General features: G+C 41.9%; 1 protein-coding gene across 1 annotated transcript in view; it reads right to left on the reverse strand.

Moving 5' to 3' along the window:
- Positions 1 to 19,819, reverse strand: part of foxo6b (forkhead box O6 b) — a 42,692-nt gene extending 22,873 nt beyond the window's left edge. The window contains exon 1 of the mRNA XM_055056011.1: positions 18,541 to 19,819. Coding sequence (XP_054911986.1) covers positions 18,541 to 19,044 — 504 coding nt within the window. The 5' untranslated portion in view covers positions 19,045 to 19,819. The remainder of the gene's footprint in view (positions 1 to 18,540) is intronic.
- Between the last annotated feature and the right edge of the window lie 3,002 nt (positions 19,820 to 22,821).

Genomic DNA, 22,821 nt, shown 5'->3' on the forward strand with positions numbered 1-22,821 from the left:
CCACCTGTCACCCAATGACTGCTGGAGATTGACAACAGGTCCCCCCTCCACACTGGAAGAAGAAATGGATGGATGGATGGATGGATGGATGGATGGATGGATGGATGGATGGATGGATGGATGGATGGATGGATGGATGGATGGATGGATGGATGGATGGATGGATGGATGGATGGATGGATGGATGGATGGATGGCATTGGTATCCATATGTGAAGTTTAGTAATCTGTTTTGGTTTCGCTTCAGGAAGTGTGTACACAGCGTGACGTACACATCCCACAGGACTCCAAATGTTCATTCTTTTTAACATTTCCTTTAACAAGTTTGTTATTGTGTCAAATAAAATACTACTAACAAATATACGTTTTAATACTTTGACCCAGTGATTGGGGAAAGACTTGAGGTCAATCGGGTGTTTGAGGGACTAACATAGCTCTGTTAGTCCCTCAAACACCCGGTTTTTTAATCACTCTATTTATCTTTCACTCTTTTTCTGAATGAGTCTCTCACTCTCTCAGTGTCTTACACAGTGTGTCTCTCACTTTCTCTGTCGTTTTGTCAGTGTAAGAGAATGTGGTATCTGTCTCTTTGTCACAAATGCAGGAATTCATCACCCTTGTGTAATTCTCTTCTTTTTCTTCCCTTTGCTCTCTCTCTCTCTCTCTCACACACACATACACACACCCAGACACGCGCACACGCTCCATCTCTCACACAGAGAGAGCGGTTTATTGACTTATTCATGCATGGGTTTGTTTTGGGGGCAGAACTCCTGTCTGCCAGTCTGACAGACACCCTGTGAACCCTTGAGACCCCCCCCCACCCATCTTTGTCTGCACACGCATACACACATCACCCATCCTCCACCTTTTGACCTCCTGAGTCCCTCCTAGCCTCAGCATGGCACACATGATCCTCTTTGAGCAGCAGGAGTGGAACCAGAGTTATCCGTTCATCTTCTCTTTTGTTGCTCCTCTTTTCCTTCTCCTTCTCTTTCTCTTCCGCTCTTTCTGACTCCAAATAGGAAGATGGTGAAGGTATGCCCACATTTCCCAGAACAAAGACAGCCCAATTAAGTCAGTCTGAGTTAGGGTCTGTGTGACAGAGAGGGATCGGAAGCAGGGAAGCTGAGGAGAAAAAGCAGTGGCAGAGGAGCAAACTGAGGAGAGGGGAAGAGAACGGCATCATAACAAACAGGGAGGAGAGAGGGTGATAAAGAAGAGGAGGAAGAGGGGGAAAACAGACGAGCAAAAGTCACTTTGTAGCGGAAGCGGGTTGACTTCGTTTTTAGCTCCTCAATGGGAGACTATGAAATATTAATAACTGCTCCAGCCATATACTTCAGAGGCCTATGGTAAAACTTAAAGTCTAATGAGACGCCGCTCATGAATTGCAAATTGGAATGCTGGGATGTGTGTGTGTTTTTCCCCTGCAGTGTTTAAATACATGCATGTTTGCGTGTGCAAGCACGTGTGTGCGTGCGTGTGCGTGTGTATGTGAATGTGGCAGTGGGTCAGGCTGATAATGAAGAGGTGGAGTAAAGCAGAGCTTTTCTCAATAAAAAACTTCATCCGAAGTTTCTCCACTGCTCTGAACGTTCCAACGTCCCGTTTTATCGTCATTGTCAATGACTGTAAAAGGAAAGAAACCGAAGATTTCTTTCTGAAATAAACCGAAGATTTCTTTCTGAGGTCTGACATCAGATTCATCACGAGAAAACAAAACAATATTTAGTTAGGAGCCTGTATTCAGGCTGTTCCTGCTGTAGCAACTCTGGGCAATGGAAACAAACCGGCACAAAATTTTTATGTTTACTTAAATTGCACCAAAAATATTCCCAGCTTTTAAGGAAGATTCTGTATTTATTTTTCTTAAAAATACATTTTAATGGAACTTCACTTTCATTGATCACTATTAGATATTTGTAAAAAGTATTTGTAAGATTCATTCTTCCAAGAATTTGGTATACTAGGGTGAACCCTCATCTCTGCAGGATGAGCGTGTACACTGTACAAGATTAGGAAAGGTTCATATTTATTCAAACTGTTGATATGTATGAACAGTGACAGTCCACTCTGTCAGTCCACAGACTAACAGACAAATCACAGAAACCTAAGTTTCGTCTAAGAATTTAGTTTTTACTAAATCTTATACCGAGATCAGATAATTATTGTGGTGTAAGCTTTCAGATGTCAAATGTAAGTATAACAATAACAATAAATTCATGATATCAGTCATCATAATTCTGGAATGGCTTAGGTGCTAAATATTCAACATTTTACTAGCACCTGGAGTGAGTCAATGCTGCTGCTTTACAATTTGAAAAAAAGCTCATGTCATTGATGTATATCATCAAGAATAACAAATAGTGCAAAAATAATAAATAAGCAGAGGCTCATCCACGATAATTAAAAGTGCCAATAAAACCCGACTCACCAGAGTCTTTGATTCATCTGGACCTCGGTCCTGCTGGCCCAGCACCTTGCCACGTCTCCTGGTTTAAGCTGCCAGAGCCGGCAGGGCCTTCCTGGATCTTGTGTAACCCGCCTGATTGAGCATAATGGCTGGGTCGAGCCATCAGATGAGAGAGTGTGAGCTGCACACAGGGTTGGACTGGGGAGGGGGGAGCCCAGAGGGGTTGCCCTGCATCAGACTGTTTCTTACTGACCTCCTTTCCCACAGAACTCCACCAGCACAGCAGTAATCTACAAGATTGTTATTATCATTATTATTATTATTATTACTATGATTACAGAACCCCTTTATGATACAATGATAGGTGATACATGTAATGTACTATATACACTGGTATACAGTGGATTGATTGCAGTGTTGATTTGTCTACAGAAGCATGTTACCCTGAACTACTTTTGATCACATTTCCATATGCATGCTTGTTTATTATTAGTAAGGGCCAATTAGCAATTAGGAGAAGGCTCAGCAGGAGAATACTCAGTAAGTGCTCGAGTGTGCACTAATGAAAGAACAGAAAGTTGTTATTTTATTGAGAAAGTAGGCTACGTCCTCAAGCTGCAGTCTGAAGGTGATGCTGAGCATATGAAGTGGCAGCCGTTTGCCCATGGGCACTATGGAAGGGCTTTCTGCCACATCCTAGGTATTCGATGTGTACATAAATAGATTTGATGATGGTGGAATTTTTTTTTTTAGAGAAACGGCGGTGGGGCAGAAAAACCTTCCAACAATGAATCAGAGCTGAGATGTAGAAGGGACTGCAGCGATAGATGAAAACTGAGTTTGCAGCATGAAGTTTATATTTTAATTAAGACAATTTTTTTCATGTTCAATATTCATTTTACTCGGATGTACATAAACTTCAGTAAGCATCAGTGATATATGAAGAATCTGCCATACACCACATCTATCTACAAGCTTTTCAGTTCCTGAACAGTGAGTCCAAAATGGAATTACTAGAAAATTAACAATAAATGTCTTTCAAAGAAGGTATATGATGATATAACTGCTGTTAAAATGGAGAATGTGAATTTACTCTTCTTAATAGGAATCAATGTAGAAAAACTAATCTGATTGTAAATACAATATAATGATTCTGACATAAAAATTGTTTTACACTGGTAAGAATAAAGTTTCTCCAGGAGGATTGCAGAGTAACTTGTGGTATATAAACCTGCTCACTGTTCAGCATTTTACTCATATACCATAAAACAATTGTGTTTCTTTTTCCACATACTCAGAGTAAAAATGTGCTTGCTGGACCTATGTAAACTTTCCAGGTTTATTTTTAACACCACTTACCAACAGTTCTCTTTCTGAACCTTAGGGGGCGCAGCTGAGAAAATAACACCAGGATGAATTAGGAAGATGACAAAGTTTGAGGATTTCTAGGGCTCTGACAAGGACTAGTCTGTGTCTGTTGTCAAAGTAAAGTCTGAATCATAATGTACGTGATCATTGTGGGGCCACAATATTAATTTGTCTTGTTCTATTGTGAAAGAAAATTAGACCAATAAAAACTTCTTGGTGGCCCAGGTGACCAGCTTATGAAAGGACCAAAGAAGTCTCCATAACTTTGACATACTTTCTTTTCATAATGTGAAAACCAAATGTTGAGAAAGTGACAGACATTGTACGAATGGCTTCTAAATGCTACAACTTTGCAACAAATAGCCAGTCATCGCCTAGCTATCGGGGCTAACTAAAAAATTTTATTGAGTCTAGACTGCATTTGATCATCTCTCATTTAAAATCCTAAATATTGATCAAATTTGCTATACACTGAGCAACAATTCTTTAAAACACATCCTGAGATTGATTTCATTTTTATTCAACAAAAAAAGGGAGCATTTTTGGTGCTCTATCAGGATTACCTTCAACTTAGACAGGAACAAAAAGCCAGATAAATGGACTAATTTAGCCAGCACTACAATATTATCATCTTTCCAAAACAATGGCCCAAGTAATTTTTTGCCAAAAGATGTTTTAGACATTAAAAAAATGTAGGGCATTATTTTAGAAAGATGACAATATATTTTTAGTACATATTACTGGTACTAAAAACTTAAAACTTATGATTTGAGAAACTGAAAAAAATAAAAACCTCAACTTTAGCAAAACAGGAACAAAGAAAAATAAGTAGGAAAAACTGAACACATAAACAATCTGTTTGAAGAAAGAAAACCTAAACCTAAAACCCAAATGAACCCTTCCCAACATATCCAGTTAAACTTTATCTCAGCCACTAAGAGTATTTATGGACTGGAACCAAACTGCTAACCCTGGTTAGCTTGGCTTTCTGATGAAAATCTTATGACTTCATAAACTGAGAGCCAGGGGAAATTTTCCTTCTTGTACCTACATGTGAACTCAGGGACCACTAAGCCTGTGGGGCTTCCTGATTATACATTCAGGTGTGTAAACTCTTCATGTTTAATATTCTTCATATTTAAATCCATCAGTTAATATGATCATTCAGATATTCCTCTTTGTACTGTTTACAGTCATATTAAAAAAATATTGAGTCAAGTCATAAATGTCATCAGCATGTTTTCCATGCCATAAAACTTTAACAGAGCTCATTAAGAAGAACCAGAATATTTACAGGCCTGATGGACACTTTCTCTAAAAGTAAGCTAATAAAAAAGTTTTTTTTTTTTTGTGACGCTGAGGAACTTTGACAGAAATGCACCTCTTTCCACTCACCACTAATTCAAACGCTGTCATTTGCATAACAATGCATGGACTGTGAGTCAGCTGCTGAACAGTCACGCTATGCGACGGAAGGAGGGGAAACATACATGTGTGGCCTGTTTGTGTGTTTGTCATCTGCTCTGCATATATATGTCTGCTGACATGTGACTGAACAAATGGCTGTGATTAGTTAACGTAGAGCTGGCTCACCGCGAGCGCTTATGCAAGCTGGCGCGCGCGCTGCATGTGTGTCACACATGCATAGTGAGTGAGCACGCGGCGCCGCGATGGAGGAGAGTTCATTACTTTCTCTCTGTATGGGTGTGCTTGTGGAAGGCTGGGTGGGGAGGGGGGATTTCCACTTGAGTGGGGCTGTCAGTGGGTATCAGTCAGCCAAGCAGCGACAGGCGGAGCAGATCATTAGTACAGACGAAGAGGGGAAGAGGAGGGAAGGGGAGGAAGCGCAGGGAAAAGTCTTAGCGTCGCGCCTTTCATATCCATCTTCGGAGAATTACACGAGCAAACCCCGCGCGCCGCTCAGTCACGCAACCGCCACTCTGCCATGGTGTCCTCCCTCCGGCCTCCCGTCAGCTTCAGTACGGCAGCCCCCAACGGACATCACATCTGTCAGCAGACGCCCCGACGTGGCTGCGTTCCATTAACACGTTGTTTCAAACTGTTTTCTTAATCCCAGCCTTTGTGTGAGTGTGTACTTTATTTAGATCTCAACTGAAGCACCCGATGCCATTTTGAATAATCCTAATTCAGACAATCGGACGTCTAAAGTTAGACGTCCGATTGTCTGAATTAGGCCTGATGGAAGCTTTCCCACTTTCACTGTGTTTCTACCAGAACTGCGAGAAATAAATCACTGGAAGGCCAGCTCACACCTCAGATCCTAAAGTTAGAAAATAATAATTTAGCCTAGGAGCTACATACACTACTAAAGTAACATAATTTCTAAAACTGTTATCATGTTGTGATGGTTTGTTATGAACAGATCGATCTCTTCCACCTGCTCCCTGAGCTATTATTGATGTCTGAAGAAATGAACTGCACCCTGACCAAAAACAACCAATCAGAGCCAGGAGGAGGGCCTTAGCGCTGTCAACCAACCTCATGCAGTCACTACTAAATGTGCTGATGATAGAGAAACAATTTACTGTTACAGTAAAACAATTCATCGGCCATCGGGCCAGCCATGCCAGCTAGTCTTAGAATTCACAACAGGGTATGCTAGTTAGCATAGTGGAGTTAAAAAAGGGGGATTGACAGTATTAGGACCCTCCTCCTGGCTCTGATTGGTTGGCACTGGAAGAAGCAGAGAATCTAATTTTTTTCAGATTATCTGTCTCATATAACATATTGTTGACACATAAGGACAGTTTTAACAAGTAGATAAAATATTTTTTTATATATAAATGTTATCTACTGCTGCGACAGACTGGCGACCTGTCCATGCCAGGACAGGTCACCTTTTGCCCGGAACGCAGCTGGAAATAGGCACCAGCACCTCCCGACCCCGTTAGGGAGAAGGGTGATCAGAAAATGGATGGATGTTATCTACTGCTGTCTTGCTATGACATGAGGTCAGTTAGTGGTACCAAGGCTGCAGCTTCAAAACCAACAGAATTTTCTACCAAACTTCCAAAGAGGTTTGAAAAAGATACCAGAAACAGGAGTGGCTTAATCTACTTGACGCTGTGCCTTCTCCACCTGCTGCAGCAGACTAGTTTGCTGAAATGAAGCTGTCTGCCAGGGAAAAACACAGGAGTAAAGGCGTTCTGTTGAATCCCGTCATTAAAACTGACTGTGAGGTCTTCTTCGTCTTTTATGGTCTTCAGAGCAGCTGCTGATGTTTTAAAGGCTAATTTAAAACCGAACGTCTCAACCTACCTGGGTTTTGCATCCACTTTTGCACCTGCTTTATATTAGTCACATTTTATTTCCTTTATCTGTTCATCATATGCTACTCGAGTTTGTTTGAGTAGCATACAAACAAACTTGAGTGCTGTTACATCTTTTATTTGATCTCTAATAATATATTAGTTCATAAAAAGTTGTGTGTCATTCCAATGTATCATCAATGACAATTTACCCAAAAATGCAGCATATGTAGCCACTCCCAAGTAAGTGAGACTTGTTGCTCCAAGGCCTGAATAAGACAATTGGCTCTGATTGGCTGATGGATGATGAGCGCTAGCATCTTAATAAATTATTGGATAACTATTTACAGTTATCTACTATAACTATAACTGTAGACATTTACCCATGTAACTGTTTACATGGTTTTAATGACTTATTACATAAAGATGTTTATTCACATATGAGTTTTATTTCATTTCTTATCCAATGGAAAAACCATAATTGTGAAATTGGTGGGGGTTGGGGGGGTTCAACATTAGCAAAATATTGACAAAGATTTGTGCACATCTGTGATGTGACTGAGGTTAGAGCAGATTCACGTAATTTCTCACCAATCTCCACACATTTATGGATTAAATGTTTTCAGCTGAAAGCCTCTAGACTCACGGAGCTCGCTTAGGATCAACAAAGACAAACGTGTTCACACGTAGTGTGCTTTCAGAGCCACTGAACTGACATTAAGCTTTCTGTTAGAAGGTGAGGTTAACATTTTTCTACAATAAAGTCACATTGTTAAATTACTTTGTTTTGGTTTGTTTTTTTGTTTGAAGTGATAGGAATTTGAAAAATTTGGAAGAGTGACAGTGAAATGTCTATGTTGCATGAGTAGAATGCTAATATCCTGAGATGATGACAGAATAACAGACAGGGAACACATGCCTAAAGCCTGTCTTTTATTCACATGTTGATGATTAAAAAAAGTAGCACTATGTTCTCTTGTACTCAGAAAATAACAACCCGCCACAAAGTGACACCTCTGGTATACATGTGGAGGGCTATAAAAGTTGTTTTGACGATTAGTCTAAACATGTTTGACTATGCTAATTAGGTGAAACAGTGCATTGAGTTATCCTCAGGACATATAACTGAAATTATCTAGCAGCGCAGACAAATTAAATGTCACTTTGGGCATGCTCGGATGCCGACATCGCTGTCTCATATATCTGAAAGGGACACCATGGAGAATTGCGATTCTTTTCTGCCCCATCTGAAAAAAGGCTCTTTGGAAATCCTCAGCTGTCCTCCAGAACTTCACTGCTTTTCATTTTGCTTTTCATTTTGCTCCTCCATCGCCGACCATCAGAGGCCATACCTCATCTTTTAGTGCCGTGTCTTTCAGTGACCACCTCCAGCTCAACAACACCGTTAAATAGACAGATTAATGCAGCTATTAAAAGCTCACATTGACTGGGGTTGCCAGTATATATATGACTGTCAGCATCACGGATTTGATGAAGTCAGACTCTCAGGGAGCTAATAAATCAGTTATGGAGACACGGTCTACTTCACAAAGTGGAGGATGATGAAGGAGGAAGATGATACTGGAAGCCAGTATATGTTTGACCGGTTTAACATTTAGCCACTAGAATTTCAACTGTCACTGATTTTATAAAATATGCTTTACATACTATTTGGTTTATATGGCTTCTATTATGATAAAGCAACAATTTGCATGTGCTAAAACAACACACAGTACAACATGTGTTTCCATATTTGCATTTTAGCAATTAAACATTTAATCAAATACTGCATATATGATGTATTGTCTTTGCTATTTGACAAAAAACAATTAATAATAATTGCACTTTATGCCACTAAACCTGGAAAAAATAATACAGTCCAGATTTGGGCATTTTACATATGACAAGCCTGTTGAAGTAAACCTCACAGTGTTTGACCCAAGTTATACATTTTAAAAGACAGTCATCTCTGATACTGACCAAAATGTATGCAAACCTTTAAGTTCAAGGAAAGCTACAAAAATAAAACCCCTAAAAAATTTTTTTGTTTTCTGGCATTTAAGAAATAGAAATAATTTTGGTAAATCTAACTAAGCAAAAACAAGGAAAGTTTGATCAGATTTAACTGGTGAGAAATAAAAATATGTATGTCCTTTTATTCTGTGTATGTAAATATCTGGTTTCAACTATGTAACAGTTTGCATGCATGTCTCAATCCATTCAATTCAAAGTTCCAAAACTTTATTTATTTTCAGGGAAAATTAAACATGAATTATAGATTAAACATTCATTGAAACCCCTTAACCTGCAGTGGAACACCCGTAGCCCATTTTTCCATTGTATTTTCCATGCTGGGGATTAAAAGGCAGGTCTGATGCAGCACCAACCCCCATGCTAACAGGCCCAGAGTGCAGGTGGCCACATCACCTGGATCAAGACAGGATTTCAACTGATTTTTGTCTGTTTTCTTAATTAATTACATTTATTTTACGTTTCATCAAAGATTTCCAAATTTGTACCAGAAATAAAGAAACATAATTATTCTGGTCTGTAGAAAATATCATGTAAGACTGGCCAGCACTGTACTTGTTGCTGCAGTGTGTGATGCAAACCCTGAGAAACACCTGCTGGTCCAAGTTCTGCATCAAGCAGATTATGACTAGTGTTAGCTGGATAACACAACAGGGCAAATACACGTTTCTTTGCTAAATTAGCATTTGGCTAATCAGCAGCTAAAGTCCTTTCTGGCATCAGGACAGTCCTCTTAAGGTGATAAAACAATTTATTTTTCATTTTTGGTGATCTGTCAGAAAAAAATCTATCTTATCTTTTCTACATTGCAGTTAAATTAACTTCTGCACAATTTTATATCAGAGGCTAACATGGAAGAGATTGTCATATATGTGGACAAACACTGCACCAGCTTGTCTGAATGCACAGGTCTACCTTGAATTTCTTTACATTCTTATGGTGCAGTTGTCATGAGAGATGAAATATAATAAACCGAACCATAAATATCTAATAATGACGGTTGACGGTTGAAGTATCATCCAGATAAAATATCTATTTTCTCTCCCTGAAGCAGAGCAACAATATTCAAAAGTACATCTAAATCAAATAAATTCCACAAGGCCAAGTCTCTTTTGGAATTGAGTGCAAATCCTGCTGGAGAGCAGTCTTTTTAATCTGCAGCCTTCAGATTTAAATTTCTTTAGGTGAGTTTTGAAGCCGATGGAGCCATGGCAGAGGATAAAAGGACAGAGTTCACATCGCCGTGGATTGGCCTGGGGGTGGGGTGAGGGTGGAGGTGGGCTACCTGGGGTTCATACGAGGCCGTCGTCAGCACAGCGTCTGCGTCACGCGATCACAATGCTAAACGTCATGCCCTCAATCCTGACCTATTTTCATCAAATTGACACAGAATTCCACAGAGAGTCTGTCTTGCACTGCTGTCATCACACACACACACACACACACACACGCACACATTTTATCTGATCTTTACATACATAATATGAATCTCTTTAGCTATAATTTAAAGCATTAAGTGGTGTTTGATTAATCGTCCCTAAAATGACAAGGTTGTAATTCATCCCTACTCAGCATGAAAGGCTTTTACAGTAATTTGTATAAATATGCGGTCTGATGAATATTCATTGGAGAGAATACTCTTTAGTGACAATACACCCTGTGGGCTCGGCTTGACATTGTTAAGAGACGTCCTCACAGTGTAGTCGGTGTTTTAACAGACATTTGACAAAGGAAGCAGGCAAATAACTCTGGTTAAAACAGTAAATGATCCAACTCTTCACACGCTAATGGTTTCTACTTTCAAGTGGCTTTTATCAACCACAGTTAAAGTGCAGAAGCAGCCTTCTTTAATGAAAATGGATTCAACTGTCAGCAAGTGAATGTGACTTGACTGATGCTGAGCATCACCTCTGCATGACTGAGTCACACTGAGAACAAAACACACTCCACGGCTCCACTGCACTTCACCGGAAGCCCGACGCACCGTCGCGTGTTTGCGGGACGTTCGTGTTCGCGCACACGGCTCAGGTCACCTGGTAACTGCCCTCCTTCATCACGCCACAACACATACAGATAACGAAACGGTCACACAGAGCCATGGTTTCCTGCAGACAGCCTCCGCCGTCGAAAACAACTTTGCAATTTCCAGCCAGGCATTTTTACTGCTATATTAATATGTGAATCAGCCCCGATAAAGACAAATATTCTAGATCGGGTGTCGGCAGCAATCCATAAGAGCACATCTATTCAGTCTAATTATATTCTTTGTGTTCTGAACAGCGTCATGCTTTATTATTTATTCTGCATTTTATTTAGAATTCTTAAACGGACTTTCTGAATCATGTGAAGGAAGGTTTGTTGCTGTTTACTTTTACATGTGTCACCAAAATAATCAACCTATTTTAGTCAGTTTTATTTTCTTTATTATTATTTTACATCGGCTGTTTTACTCCTGATTTCACCGACTGAACAAATTGAAGTTATTGTTTTTACATGTTTGACCAAGCTTGCGAAGGTATTGGTGGATTTATGTTTTCTGAACTGGTGCAGAGTTATGAAATCAATTAGTAATTCAGTACATTTATGTCTGTGTATAAAAAAAAAAGAAAAACTTGAAGTTAATCAAATTGTTTTTCTGTATTGGATTGATATCGGCCAATGTTAAGTCTCGGATATCGGTATCAGACGTTATAAAAGGGAATCAATGCCTTTCTAGTATTTAGCCACTTGATGATCTTTCATATAATTGTCCTCATAGTATTCATGTTGAAAAACCAAACAGTGGAATCGGATTAGTTGAAGCAAAATATCAAGATCTCTGACAATCACAAGAGACTTCTCTGTGTGAAATAGTTCAACCCAGGCCTGGTGTCACGAAGGGCAGGTGGACAGGATTTTTGTCAACAAGAGACGATTTCAATGCTTTGATGAAGTGCGTTAAAGATGACTAATTGTTTGACTAAGCTCCCTATTGATGCAGATTAGTCAAAGTCCACAAAATCCAAATTGGTGTTGGGACTGACTGAGGTTGACTTGTTAATCAGCAAAAAATTGACAAAATATTCCATCTGTAGATGTTCAAAGCCGGTGGAGAACTAAAACACCTGCACATGAAATCCATTTAACATTTTTCCTTCACTTATGAGCGGCGTTGTGATGACGCATCTTATGAAATACTAATAAAATGAACCAGAGTTTGTGGGTGGAACATGACGAACATCTTCAAAGCTCCGGTCACATTTCAGCTCCTCTTTGGTTTGTCCTCATTTGGGCCTGAAAGGCTCCGATCCCAGACGGCCAGCGCCACTCTGCTGCAGCATTAATCACCAGGCAGCTGTCGTCTGACTGATTACCCACAATCAATCTTAGTTTGCTGAATCCTGTGAAAGGAGGAAACCCTCATAAAGATCTAATTAAAAATGTAAGTGACTCACAACCGGAGCACATGCCTGACCTCTGAGTCAATACTCTCTGGAAGCTCCGAGATCATCTCCAAACGTCCATTTCTGTGAACCTGGCTGGACCAGAGGCAGAGGGCCCGCCATTGAGCCGGCGGGGCCAAAGCAGAGCGGTGTGTGATCTTTCTGCTGAATGTTCACAGCAGACTGGAGAAGGAGAGACTCAGAGCGTCTGAGAGGCACATCCTGCCTGCAATTAAGGTAGAATCAGGTGGAATCTGTGCTGCCTTAATAAAGAGCCTCAACTGAATTATTAACCAGACCCGTGCCCGGTGGACTATGACTCCCATCAGACATCAGCTACACAACACATGCATGCATACACACAGCACATTTTTATATCTGTGCAAAACATCTGTTAGCATGCGCTCGTTCTCCAAACTTAATCCTGTCTGCACTGACAGTTAGGACAACGTTCTCAGTCAAAATGCTCCTCACAAGACATTGAAAAGATTCAGAAATCCCAAAACAAACACACCACAAGAGCACGATGATTTATTCAAACCATGGTGTTTCATAATGAGCACAATATGTGGAAAGTTGGGGGGAGTGAATACTTTATGAAGCAGCTCAGATGTCGACAGCATGATTGCGTTCCAGTGGAATCCGGCTGGGGAACGTGAGGATGAGTGACTGCAGAGGAACTCCCCCTGTGCTGCTTCACTTTTCAGCTGTCAGTCTCAAACTGGGAAATCAAACAAATATTTGGCGTGCAGCATTTCTGTGGACTCGGTTTTCTTCAAATCAGACGTTGAAGAAGTGTGAAAAACACTGTGATTTCCTGAAACCGTTGAAAGCCACCGCTGAGTCACTAAGAGGATGGTGGTAACTCCTGGTTACCCTTTTAAAGAGACAGGCAGGTGGCAGCAATGGCAGCTATTTATCAGCATTACCTTGATAATATGCAACTTTCTCTTTAAGAGAAAGATAAATAAAAAATAAATACATTTTAAAAAATCTGATAATATGACTGGGATTGTTACTTTTGCTACTTCGTCTACTGTTTCTTCCGTGACAGTGTCAATAAATTTCAGTGATCAGACTTTTTCTAAGAAAGTGGCATCCTGAAGAAGCCTGTTTGAAATGGGAATGTTTTTCAAGAACATGTAGTCACAGTCAAACAGTCACATGAAAAACGAGTACCATAATAAATAGTTTTATCATGATCTTTATCGCTATGCTACCACAGAATATCATGTTTAAAATTCTATGTCCGTATTGTCTCAGTCCTGCTGGAATGGTTGGCAAGAACAACAAAAATCATTTCTAACTTACTCACCAGGTTTCTGCATTAAACTAAAATAAGTAAGTGAAATGTGGCCTTAGTGCTTTCATCTTGATGGCTTTGGCCCTCATGGTCTGAAGTCCAAATGTTGGGTTTCATGTTGAGGTGAGCTCCAGCGTGCTGAGGCCCTGGTGCCTGGCTCAAAGGCTTCTTGTTTACGGACCATCATGTGCCGGTTCAGTTATGCTTCACTGACACTGAGGAAACAGGCATTGTATTTTTAGTTTGGCTCTTTTGACTTGAGCCAAACACCAGAATATTTTTTAACCCCCCCCAAAAAATTCTGTTAGACAACACAGAAAGAACGCAATCCAGGCCGACATTTTACAAGCCGCCACCAGGCACAATTCCCGAGATCCAACTGCTCCGTGTCTGGATTCGGTTTTCTCTCTGGAATTTCCGTCAGTGGAGTGTTTCTCAGCGCTTTGTTCCAGCTGATTTATTCCAGCTGATTGAAGTGTGAGGTCTGATGGTGAGAATATTATGTTCTCTTCCAACCGCAGATGACTCACTTCATGCCACGAACATCCCGCCTCCATTGACGGTCCGTCCCTTGTTTACATCCTGGGCTGCAGCTATGTCAGTTCAGAAACTTCTCTGTCATCTAACCAGGCAACCAGTTCTCTCTTTGAGCCGTTTCCCATTTCATTTTCAGGACTGTTCGCATGGGTTTTAGTCAAGTCTCGCGTTTAACAACTAACCCTGCTTGCCTTCCAAATTCTTTTCCTTGTCTCCACCTACCATAAAGCCAGCGCCAAGCCCGCCAACTCAAGAGCTGCCTCCCCTTCTGCTGCCTCTTTGTGATAATAACAATAACTGTGTAGCAGTTCAGAGGGCTCTGTGTTGACGCGCTGCCAGGCTGGCTGGCACAGGAAACCCTCCAAGCTTGTTCCACCATCTCCAACCAATTCCCCTCTGTCTGGGCTGGCGCTGGAGCATCACAGGCGCTCAGGCTGCTATCAATGTGCTCAGCAGCAGGGGCCACCGCCACTACTCACACACCCGCTCTTAGCTTTTCTCTCGTCGCCTTTCTCTTTCTTTTTTCTTCTCCCACTCAATTTGGAATCCAATTGAAAAAAAAAAGAAAGGTTTAGTTGGCAGAACAAATAATACCTTTTTTCCATGGTGTTGCGTTGTCTCTTTTCTTCCAGCTTGTCTCTGTCTCCCTCAGTGTTCGATGCATCTCGTTTTCCTTCTCTGCTTCCAGCATTCTCAGTGTAACAAGGTGATGGCCACAAGTATGAGAGCTGACTCTTTACATGCAGGACATGGAGATGCACTGGGAGACGTTTGGCAGCTTTTTCAAAGTAAAGATTAAAATTTTTCAAGGGCTGCAACTAAATGTTGTTTTTTTGTAACTGGGTCATTCTGAATTAGTCAATTAATCAGATAAAGGATTCATTTTATCCACATTTTATCCACTGGCACTTTCTGCAGATTTTTCATCTAACCACTTGAGGGGTTTTTTGTACAATATTAGGAATACATAAAGCAATGCAAGTAAACAAATTTATTAATTCCTTTTCTGAATAATAAAATACACATTTTGTTACATAAAATGCAGTAACAGCATTCCTTTAATGTAGCAAAGGGTGCATCCAAAAATTCAATCCAATCACACAACCAGGTCCTACAGATCAAACAGTGCAATCAATTTCAGCTCAGTAGTTACATGCATGGAGTCACTGACTTGCTCTGTGATTCTGCGTATTTAACATCGAGTCACTCATGCTCAGTTTTTCATACTTTAAATATTCTCTCCGTAAATTGGTAAAAAAAAAAAAGGGAAAAAGAAGATGAGTGCTGATATAAATTTTTCTCGCGTTTTTAGCAGTTTTGCATTTTGTTTTTAGCATAGAAATAGTTTTGCTCCACAACATCCAGCTAATAAGCCAAGACAAGACGAACTTTGATTTAGTGTGAGAAGAAACTCCACGCTGTCCTTCCAGGTCTGCTCTGATTGGCTCAAACACAAAGAGTAAGCGTGTTTCTATGACAATATTTGATCATCATCTGTTTGTGAGTGTGTGTTTAAGTGTGTGCGTGCACATGCGTGTGTGTGTCAGCATGCTTACAGCTGCCATACACCCACAGTGTGCCTCCATCAGGCTGCCTTATGGAGCCTTCAGGTGCAGTCAGAGCTCCTACCTGCAGCACAGTCTGCAGACAGGCCACAGCGCAACTCAGCCAGCCACACACACAGCCACTTGAAATGAACGAAATGGAGAGAGAGAGACAGAGAGTGTGTGCATGTGTGTGGATGTGTGTGTAAGAGAGAGAGTTCTTACCCCCCAAACCCCTGCCAAAACCATCGTGACTGTGACCACCTACAGGAGTGAACTCACTTCATCTGACCAAACAAAGCCTCCCACCTCAACTACAACAACAAACACTTGACTGCAATTACTGAGACCCACTCAGAGAATCCATACATAGTCAGGAACAAACTCACTCCCCTCCAGCGCGCAGTCCAGCTCCGTTCTTATTCTGACGACCTGCGGCTCCACTTAAAGGAATCAATCTGAGGATAAGAAGTGTGCTAATGTGTGAATCCAAAGTTGCAGATTGATGCCTCAACAGGAAGTGGACACCTGGAGACAAAGAGCAGGACCAGATGATCTGAACTATAATCTCTACCAACAACTGGGTCAAAGGCCAACATAGTCTGATTGCATCCATCCATCCATCCATCCATCCATCCATCCATCATCCATCCATCCATCCATCCATCCATCCATCCATCCATTCATCCATCCATCCATCCATCCATCCATCCATCCATCCATCCATCCATCCATCCATCATAACCCAGTGTTCTCATCCAAACTGTGTTTGTTCCTTCATTCTTTTGTTTTTGCAGCTGTTATTGTTGTTAAAGTCCGTCATATATGAGTGTTTTTGTGTTATGTTGTTTTGTCCCGAGACAAGTCGCTGACACACACACCAATCAGCTTCATCTCCTGAACAGCCAATCAGAAAGTCCCCAGCCCCTCAGAGTTAAACTCCTGCCATAAATCCGTTGTTTAGGATAGAGATTATTTTCATCTATATGTTGTTCAACTGAACCCCCAAAACAGTCAATAGTCAACATGTTCCCAGACGAAAATGGAAATCTAGTTCCTCCTGTGAAATCTGAGTCTGCTGTGGAATCTTCTTCAAGAGTCCGGAAAACCTCAGAAATGACCTTTCCACATCTGATACTTGAAACTCTTCAGCCATATCATTTCAGCATGCAGGTCCTACTATCAGCCTCCTCCATATGAACTCATTACCTTATAGGTCAACCTGTGGAAGCTCAGTCCAACTGCTTGTGTCCTTGATCTCAGTGGATGGATGGATCTGACCATAAATGAGTGTTGGAAAAATAATTTCTTTCTTCACCGCAAAGCACCAAAGCAGCTCCTGCTTTACTGCAGATGAACTCCCAATCTGTCTCTCCATTGCCTACACCATCAGGGTTCACCATGTTGTGGCTGACCTCTGACCGAGAAGAAGCAGCCTAGCTTTGTTCTAGGTGAAAACCATGACCATGGAATCGTTTTGCTGTTTAAGTCACAACTCATTTCTGATGAGGTTTGGGAGGTAGACCGACCAGTCAACCAAGAGTTTCATCATTTGACCCAACTTCTCCATCACCACAGTTGAATGAATTCTTACTGCAGATAAAGTCTGAATCTGTCCATCTTCTGCTCCATTCCACCTACACCAGACCAGGAAAGCTTGATTTCAAATCTCAGAGTATCTCTCAGTTGAACATCAACACTTCAATAAAGACTCTTTTTGTGACTTCCAGAAGGCAACAGTAGCCATTTACTGAAAAAAATGTCTAACTTTTCCAAGTTTACTTTTACTTTCCCCACTTACTGAAACCCTTCACCAACCAGACTTCCCAGTTCTTATCAGCCCATGTTATATCAGGACACCTGAGTAATATTCATCATCTTGCTTTCTGAAGTGCAAAAAGCCCAGAGGGAGAACTGTGGAAAACAAAAATAAAGATGAGAATGAAGAGAAACTGCAGTTTGTGCCTTGAAAACAAGACTGCTAATCCCAACACCGAATGGTGGGTAAATCTAAGCAGATTAGACCGACCAATCAATTAGATTAACCTCATATTAATTTGAATGTAAGAGATAATCCGAGGTTACATCTGTTTACTATAACAACCGGCGTCATCATCTCTTGTTATTGTGGTTTCAAACCACTTGGCTTGCGCCATGCTTTTCCAACAGCCTGTGCGTAATTTCACGGGCGCAACGGATCGACAAAAGGGTCTGGTGGAGACTAGTGGTGGGAGGAGAGGAGGGGAGGCTGAGCATTAAACCCTAAACAAGTGTGCAGCTTAAGGTTGAGAAGCTCGAGGCACTCGCTGTCCCCGGCGTGACCCGACAGCAGGCCGGATCGATGCGCCACCGCGCGCCTCTCCAGCAGCAAAGGAAAGTATGGGAATCTGTCTCCTTGCGGTGGCTCCTATATGCACGGGATGCGAACTCTCAACACACGAACCCAGTGAACCCTGAAACGGGCGTGCTCACGCCCATTTCCACACACCGTGTCATGTGGAGAGACAGCGAGACACGCTACAGACATAAATCACGGGAGCCAAGGGTCAATTATGTGGCTCTAAAATATGCACAAAGGGAATGCTGCAGGCTCACTAAATATAGTCAACGTCCCCCTGTGGTGTCAGGAGGATTGTTTTCACGTGGCCTACCTTCCATCCAGCCGAGCTGTTGCTGTCGCCTTTATCCTTAAAATAAGGAACAAAGCGAACCATCCAGTCGTAGATCTGGGACAGAGTGAGCCTCTTCTCCGGTGCGCTCTCGATGGCGCGGGTGATGAGGTCCGCATACGACAGATTCCCCCACGCGTTCCTGCGTGACGACTTGGCTTTGCGCAGCTGGCCGGCCACGTCCAGGGCAGTCCCGGACATGCAAGCGGGAGCGGCCACTACCGGAGACGGGGCGCCGGCCGGGTGCTTGATCTCCACTGGCGCGCCGCCTTTCCTGTCGGCCCGGCACGCCGGCACGTCGTAGCGCTCCGCTTTGACGGTCGCCAGAGCCAGACCCCCACGGCTCGCCTCCTCTGCCCCGAGGAAGCCCTCGGGACACGGCGGGAGCGGCCAGGTGCACGACCGCGACCGAGCATGCGGCTCGAAGTCCGAATCGATATCAACCTGATGCGCGTCCATGCCGCTGGTCTCCATCATCATCAGCATGATGATCCCCTCCGCCCGACCCGGCAAAGTCACTTTAACGCGAGGCTTGTCAGCTTTTGTGCCTCTTTTTGAGGGTCAGAGTGTCCAGAAGCGCTCCCTGGAGAGGGTAGATTATGGTGTGTCACACACAGAGAGGATGAAGCGTGGAAAGCAGCCGCTCGCGGTGTGTGACGTTCTCATTCCCCTCAGTGCAACAATGTGGCATCACATCAGGACAGATAAAGGTGTATCCGGCGCATCAGCAGCAAAATCCGCCTCTGTTCCATCCCAGCTGGCCCGACTAGGACCAGGCGGCGGTCAGACATCCGCGCGGAGCAACAGTTGATCTCCTGATCAAACTCTCCAGATGAACTGACTCTCTCCGAGATTCTGGTCCTGCCTTCCAGCAGGTTGCCGGGCTTCAGCTGAAACTCACTATTACTCTGTCAGAAACAGAAGCGCGCTCTCATGAATCATTTATGTTGAGCCCAGGATTTTCCAGACTAGGGAAAGAAAAAAAGAAAAAGAAAAAAAAAACAAGAAAAACCCAGAGAGCTCCTCGTGGATTTGATTTGGAGCATCCTCTGTCTCCGCTTCACTCGGCGTACAGAGAGACTTCTACCTTTGTCTGCAGCTTTCCATGTCACATGGGGAGCGTCTCTCTGCCTGCTGCTCCGCTTTATACCGCACGCCTGTGCGTCTCTGAAGGCTTCAAGCCACTTAACTGTAGCGTGGAATAAAGTGGAATAAGTGCTGTTTCCATATAATTGGACGCCGCCTGGATCAAGTCACTCCCTCCAGAACAGGTTTCCAGGCTGGGAGGAGGGACCAGCTCGTTGTGCATGCTTGCGTATATGTGTGTGCGTGCGTGCGTGCGTGCGTGCGTGTGTGTGTGTGTGTGTGTGTGTGTGTGTGTGTGTGTGTGTGTGTGTGTGTGTGTGTGTGTGTGTGTGTGTGTGTGTGTGTGTGTGTGTGTGTGTGTGGTGAAGTTGATATTCCCAGTCCCATTTCCAAAGGCAGTCAGGTTGTCATCTTTTCTTTCTCTCTGTCCTCACGTTACAATCACTCTGCTTTTGAATTCATTTTTTTTCTCATTAAAGATAAACCAGACTTAAATTTCCAGCTTTGTTTTTTGTTTTAATAACTGGGCATCAAATCAATTAACTTCTTCAAAGTACCTTATAGCTTCAAATGGTTTAAAGGCAATTGTTTTTATAAGGAAGTCCAGTTGTTTTCTCATCTTTATAATGTTCTGCTGCCCAAGGATAAAACTCATATGTTGTTTATTAATTACCATCAGCTCTAATTATTTGTATTCAGTTCATTGGTATTCCTTTAATTGTGGACTATAGAGACGCATTTGAGGGAGAAAATTATTGAATTCCACTTGTTTGAAAATTTGTCCTGGCAAATGTGTGTGTAGGTAAAACATGGCTCACAATTCCACTCCCTGTTGCCATTTTATTCCTATGTGCATAAACCATTTTCTATTGTTAGAATTTTTGTACTAGGGCTGTTTTTTTTTTTTTTATCTGTGGAGACTCAGTTGCAGATAGAAGCTGGTTGTACAAGAAAAAACAACTCTAGCATAAAACTATCGACCTATCCATCACAAGTGGACCCCTGTTTTTAATTTTCATGCCACTGAATGCCATGCTAGTCTCACTCATGCTTACCATCTCAGTGCACACAGTAACGATGATGAACCACCACAACCTGTAGTTGCAGTAGATCACTGCATGCTTAAAAAACCATGGTGGTAGAGCTGGTGACCCATGAAATCCTCCACGGATCGAGACTTTTCCATAAATCTGACAAGTCACCTTAATGTTTTCTGTTTTTTCTTCTTTTCAAACCAATTACTGACACTCGACTGGATTTTGACCAATCCATACAAAAAAAATTACAACTCTGTCTACAACTTTTTGAAAAAGGTGTCATAAAATCAGTGAGTTTAGGCCGCAGCAATCACAAAACACAACATTGTTATGTCCTGGAGGGACTGGTTGGTGAATGAGTTTAAAGCTAAATTTACTCCAATGGCATTCTAAGCTGTCTACGGAAGGATGTAGCCAAGGATGTTTTGAATATTCTAAACATGGCTACACCATTGAAGACTTACAGACATTAAACACTGCCATATCAGTTCATCACACAGTTTAGGCCAGTTGTTTGACAGAAATTGGATCACTTTTGTGCAAGACACCTAAATCATGATCCTTCCTCCTTGATTGAGAAAGAGCAGTGAACCATAGCACTCCAGGTTTTGGACAAATATTCTTACTTAGGATCCTCACAAGTTATTAGCATTTTCATTTCCAACATGTACCATACTAACCGGCATCTTTACTCAAGTTTTACAGAAATGAACTGCATTGTTTAACCAGGTGTGTTTTGACTTAGAATCCCTCTGGATGATTGGACTAGATTGTCTTTTTTTTTAAAGTGGCTTAAGATGACGTGTTTTGAATTGGAGCGACATAAATGAACTAAACCGTCTCAGCTCACACCATCTGAGTTGTTTCATAAAAAATTAAATGTTGAATTTCTGTCTGCTCTGATAAGAAGTTCATTGTTGACACAAAGAAGTTTGTGTTCTTTAGGCCAGATTCAAACCAGTTAAGTATCAGAGAGTCTGTCATATCTTCACACACTTCATGGCCTGTAGGTTTACTATGACATTGTGTTAAACTGAAAGATGTGCTTTTAGTGACGATCGGTTAATCAACGAGTTTGATCAGCAGCACCTGGTAGCTACTTAGCCCCATGATTCCCATTTGTTCAGTTTGGTCTTCAGCATTTTTGACGTCTTAGCAAACAAAGAATTGCGTTTTGTCGATTTTTATCAGATTGGAGACATTTTAGGGGCTGAAGGGTTTTATTCCAGTCTCAAAAGAAGCTCACAGTTTGATCCTGACTTGACGTTTATTGGACGAGACTGATTCTTCTGTTCTCCAAATCAAACCATGTGATTTAATATGGTTGGGTCAAAGAAGTAAGCTCCCTCCACTGTTTTTGTCACACCCCATTGTCTTTGGTGGCTCTGAGTCCATAAAGCAGGCTCCATCAATGGCTACTCTGTGTTGTACTGCTCTCCGGAAAACCCCAACGCAAGATGGAGCGCTCTCTGACAACCGGTTGTCAGTGACAACCATAACCTCAAATGCACCTAAATGGAATGCTTTCACAAGGACTAAATGGGCCTATCAACAAGAAGAGGAGAGAGGTGTGTGTGCGTGTGTGTCTGCGTGAGGGAGAGACAGATCAGAAGAAAAGAGACAGAGATGCTGTAAATGGGAACAAACAGAGGGAAAATTCAAAACACATGGCCCTGCGGTTTTTCACAGAAGAGTTTTATGTGCTGCAGAGGAGTTGTAAGAGGAATGTGGTGTGACTCCTACAATATGGAATGAAAACAGTGATGCTGTGCCAGCAGGGTGGATATAGGGTGTTCAGCTGCGGCTTACAGCAAAGCCCTCGTCATCACGAGTAGGTGATGCACACCCGCAGCGCAACACGACCGACGTGAGTCACACACACACACACACACACACACACACCCACACACACACACACATTGCATATATACAATATATAGTTCAGACTTGACCGCATTCAGTTTTCTATACTTTTATCATTTCTGATATAACTGATGTATTTCCGTATAGAACATACATCAGTTGTGTTCATGAGGCTTTTAAACAATTGAGAAATAATCATCAAGCATGGAAACCTGATATCGTAAAGGACTGAATGTTATGTTTCAATGTACTGGCCTTTTATTGTGGGCAGTATAAG

This window comes from Poeciliopsis prolifica, unplaced genomic scaffold (assembly GCF_027474105.1).
Source record: "Poeciliopsis prolifica strain line A6 unplaced genomic scaffold, Auburn_PproV2 SCAFFOLD043, whole genome shotgun sequence".
Taxonomy (NCBI): Eukaryota; Metazoa; Chordata; class Actinopteri; order Cyprinodontiformes; family Poeciliidae; genus Poeciliopsis; species Poeciliopsis prolifica.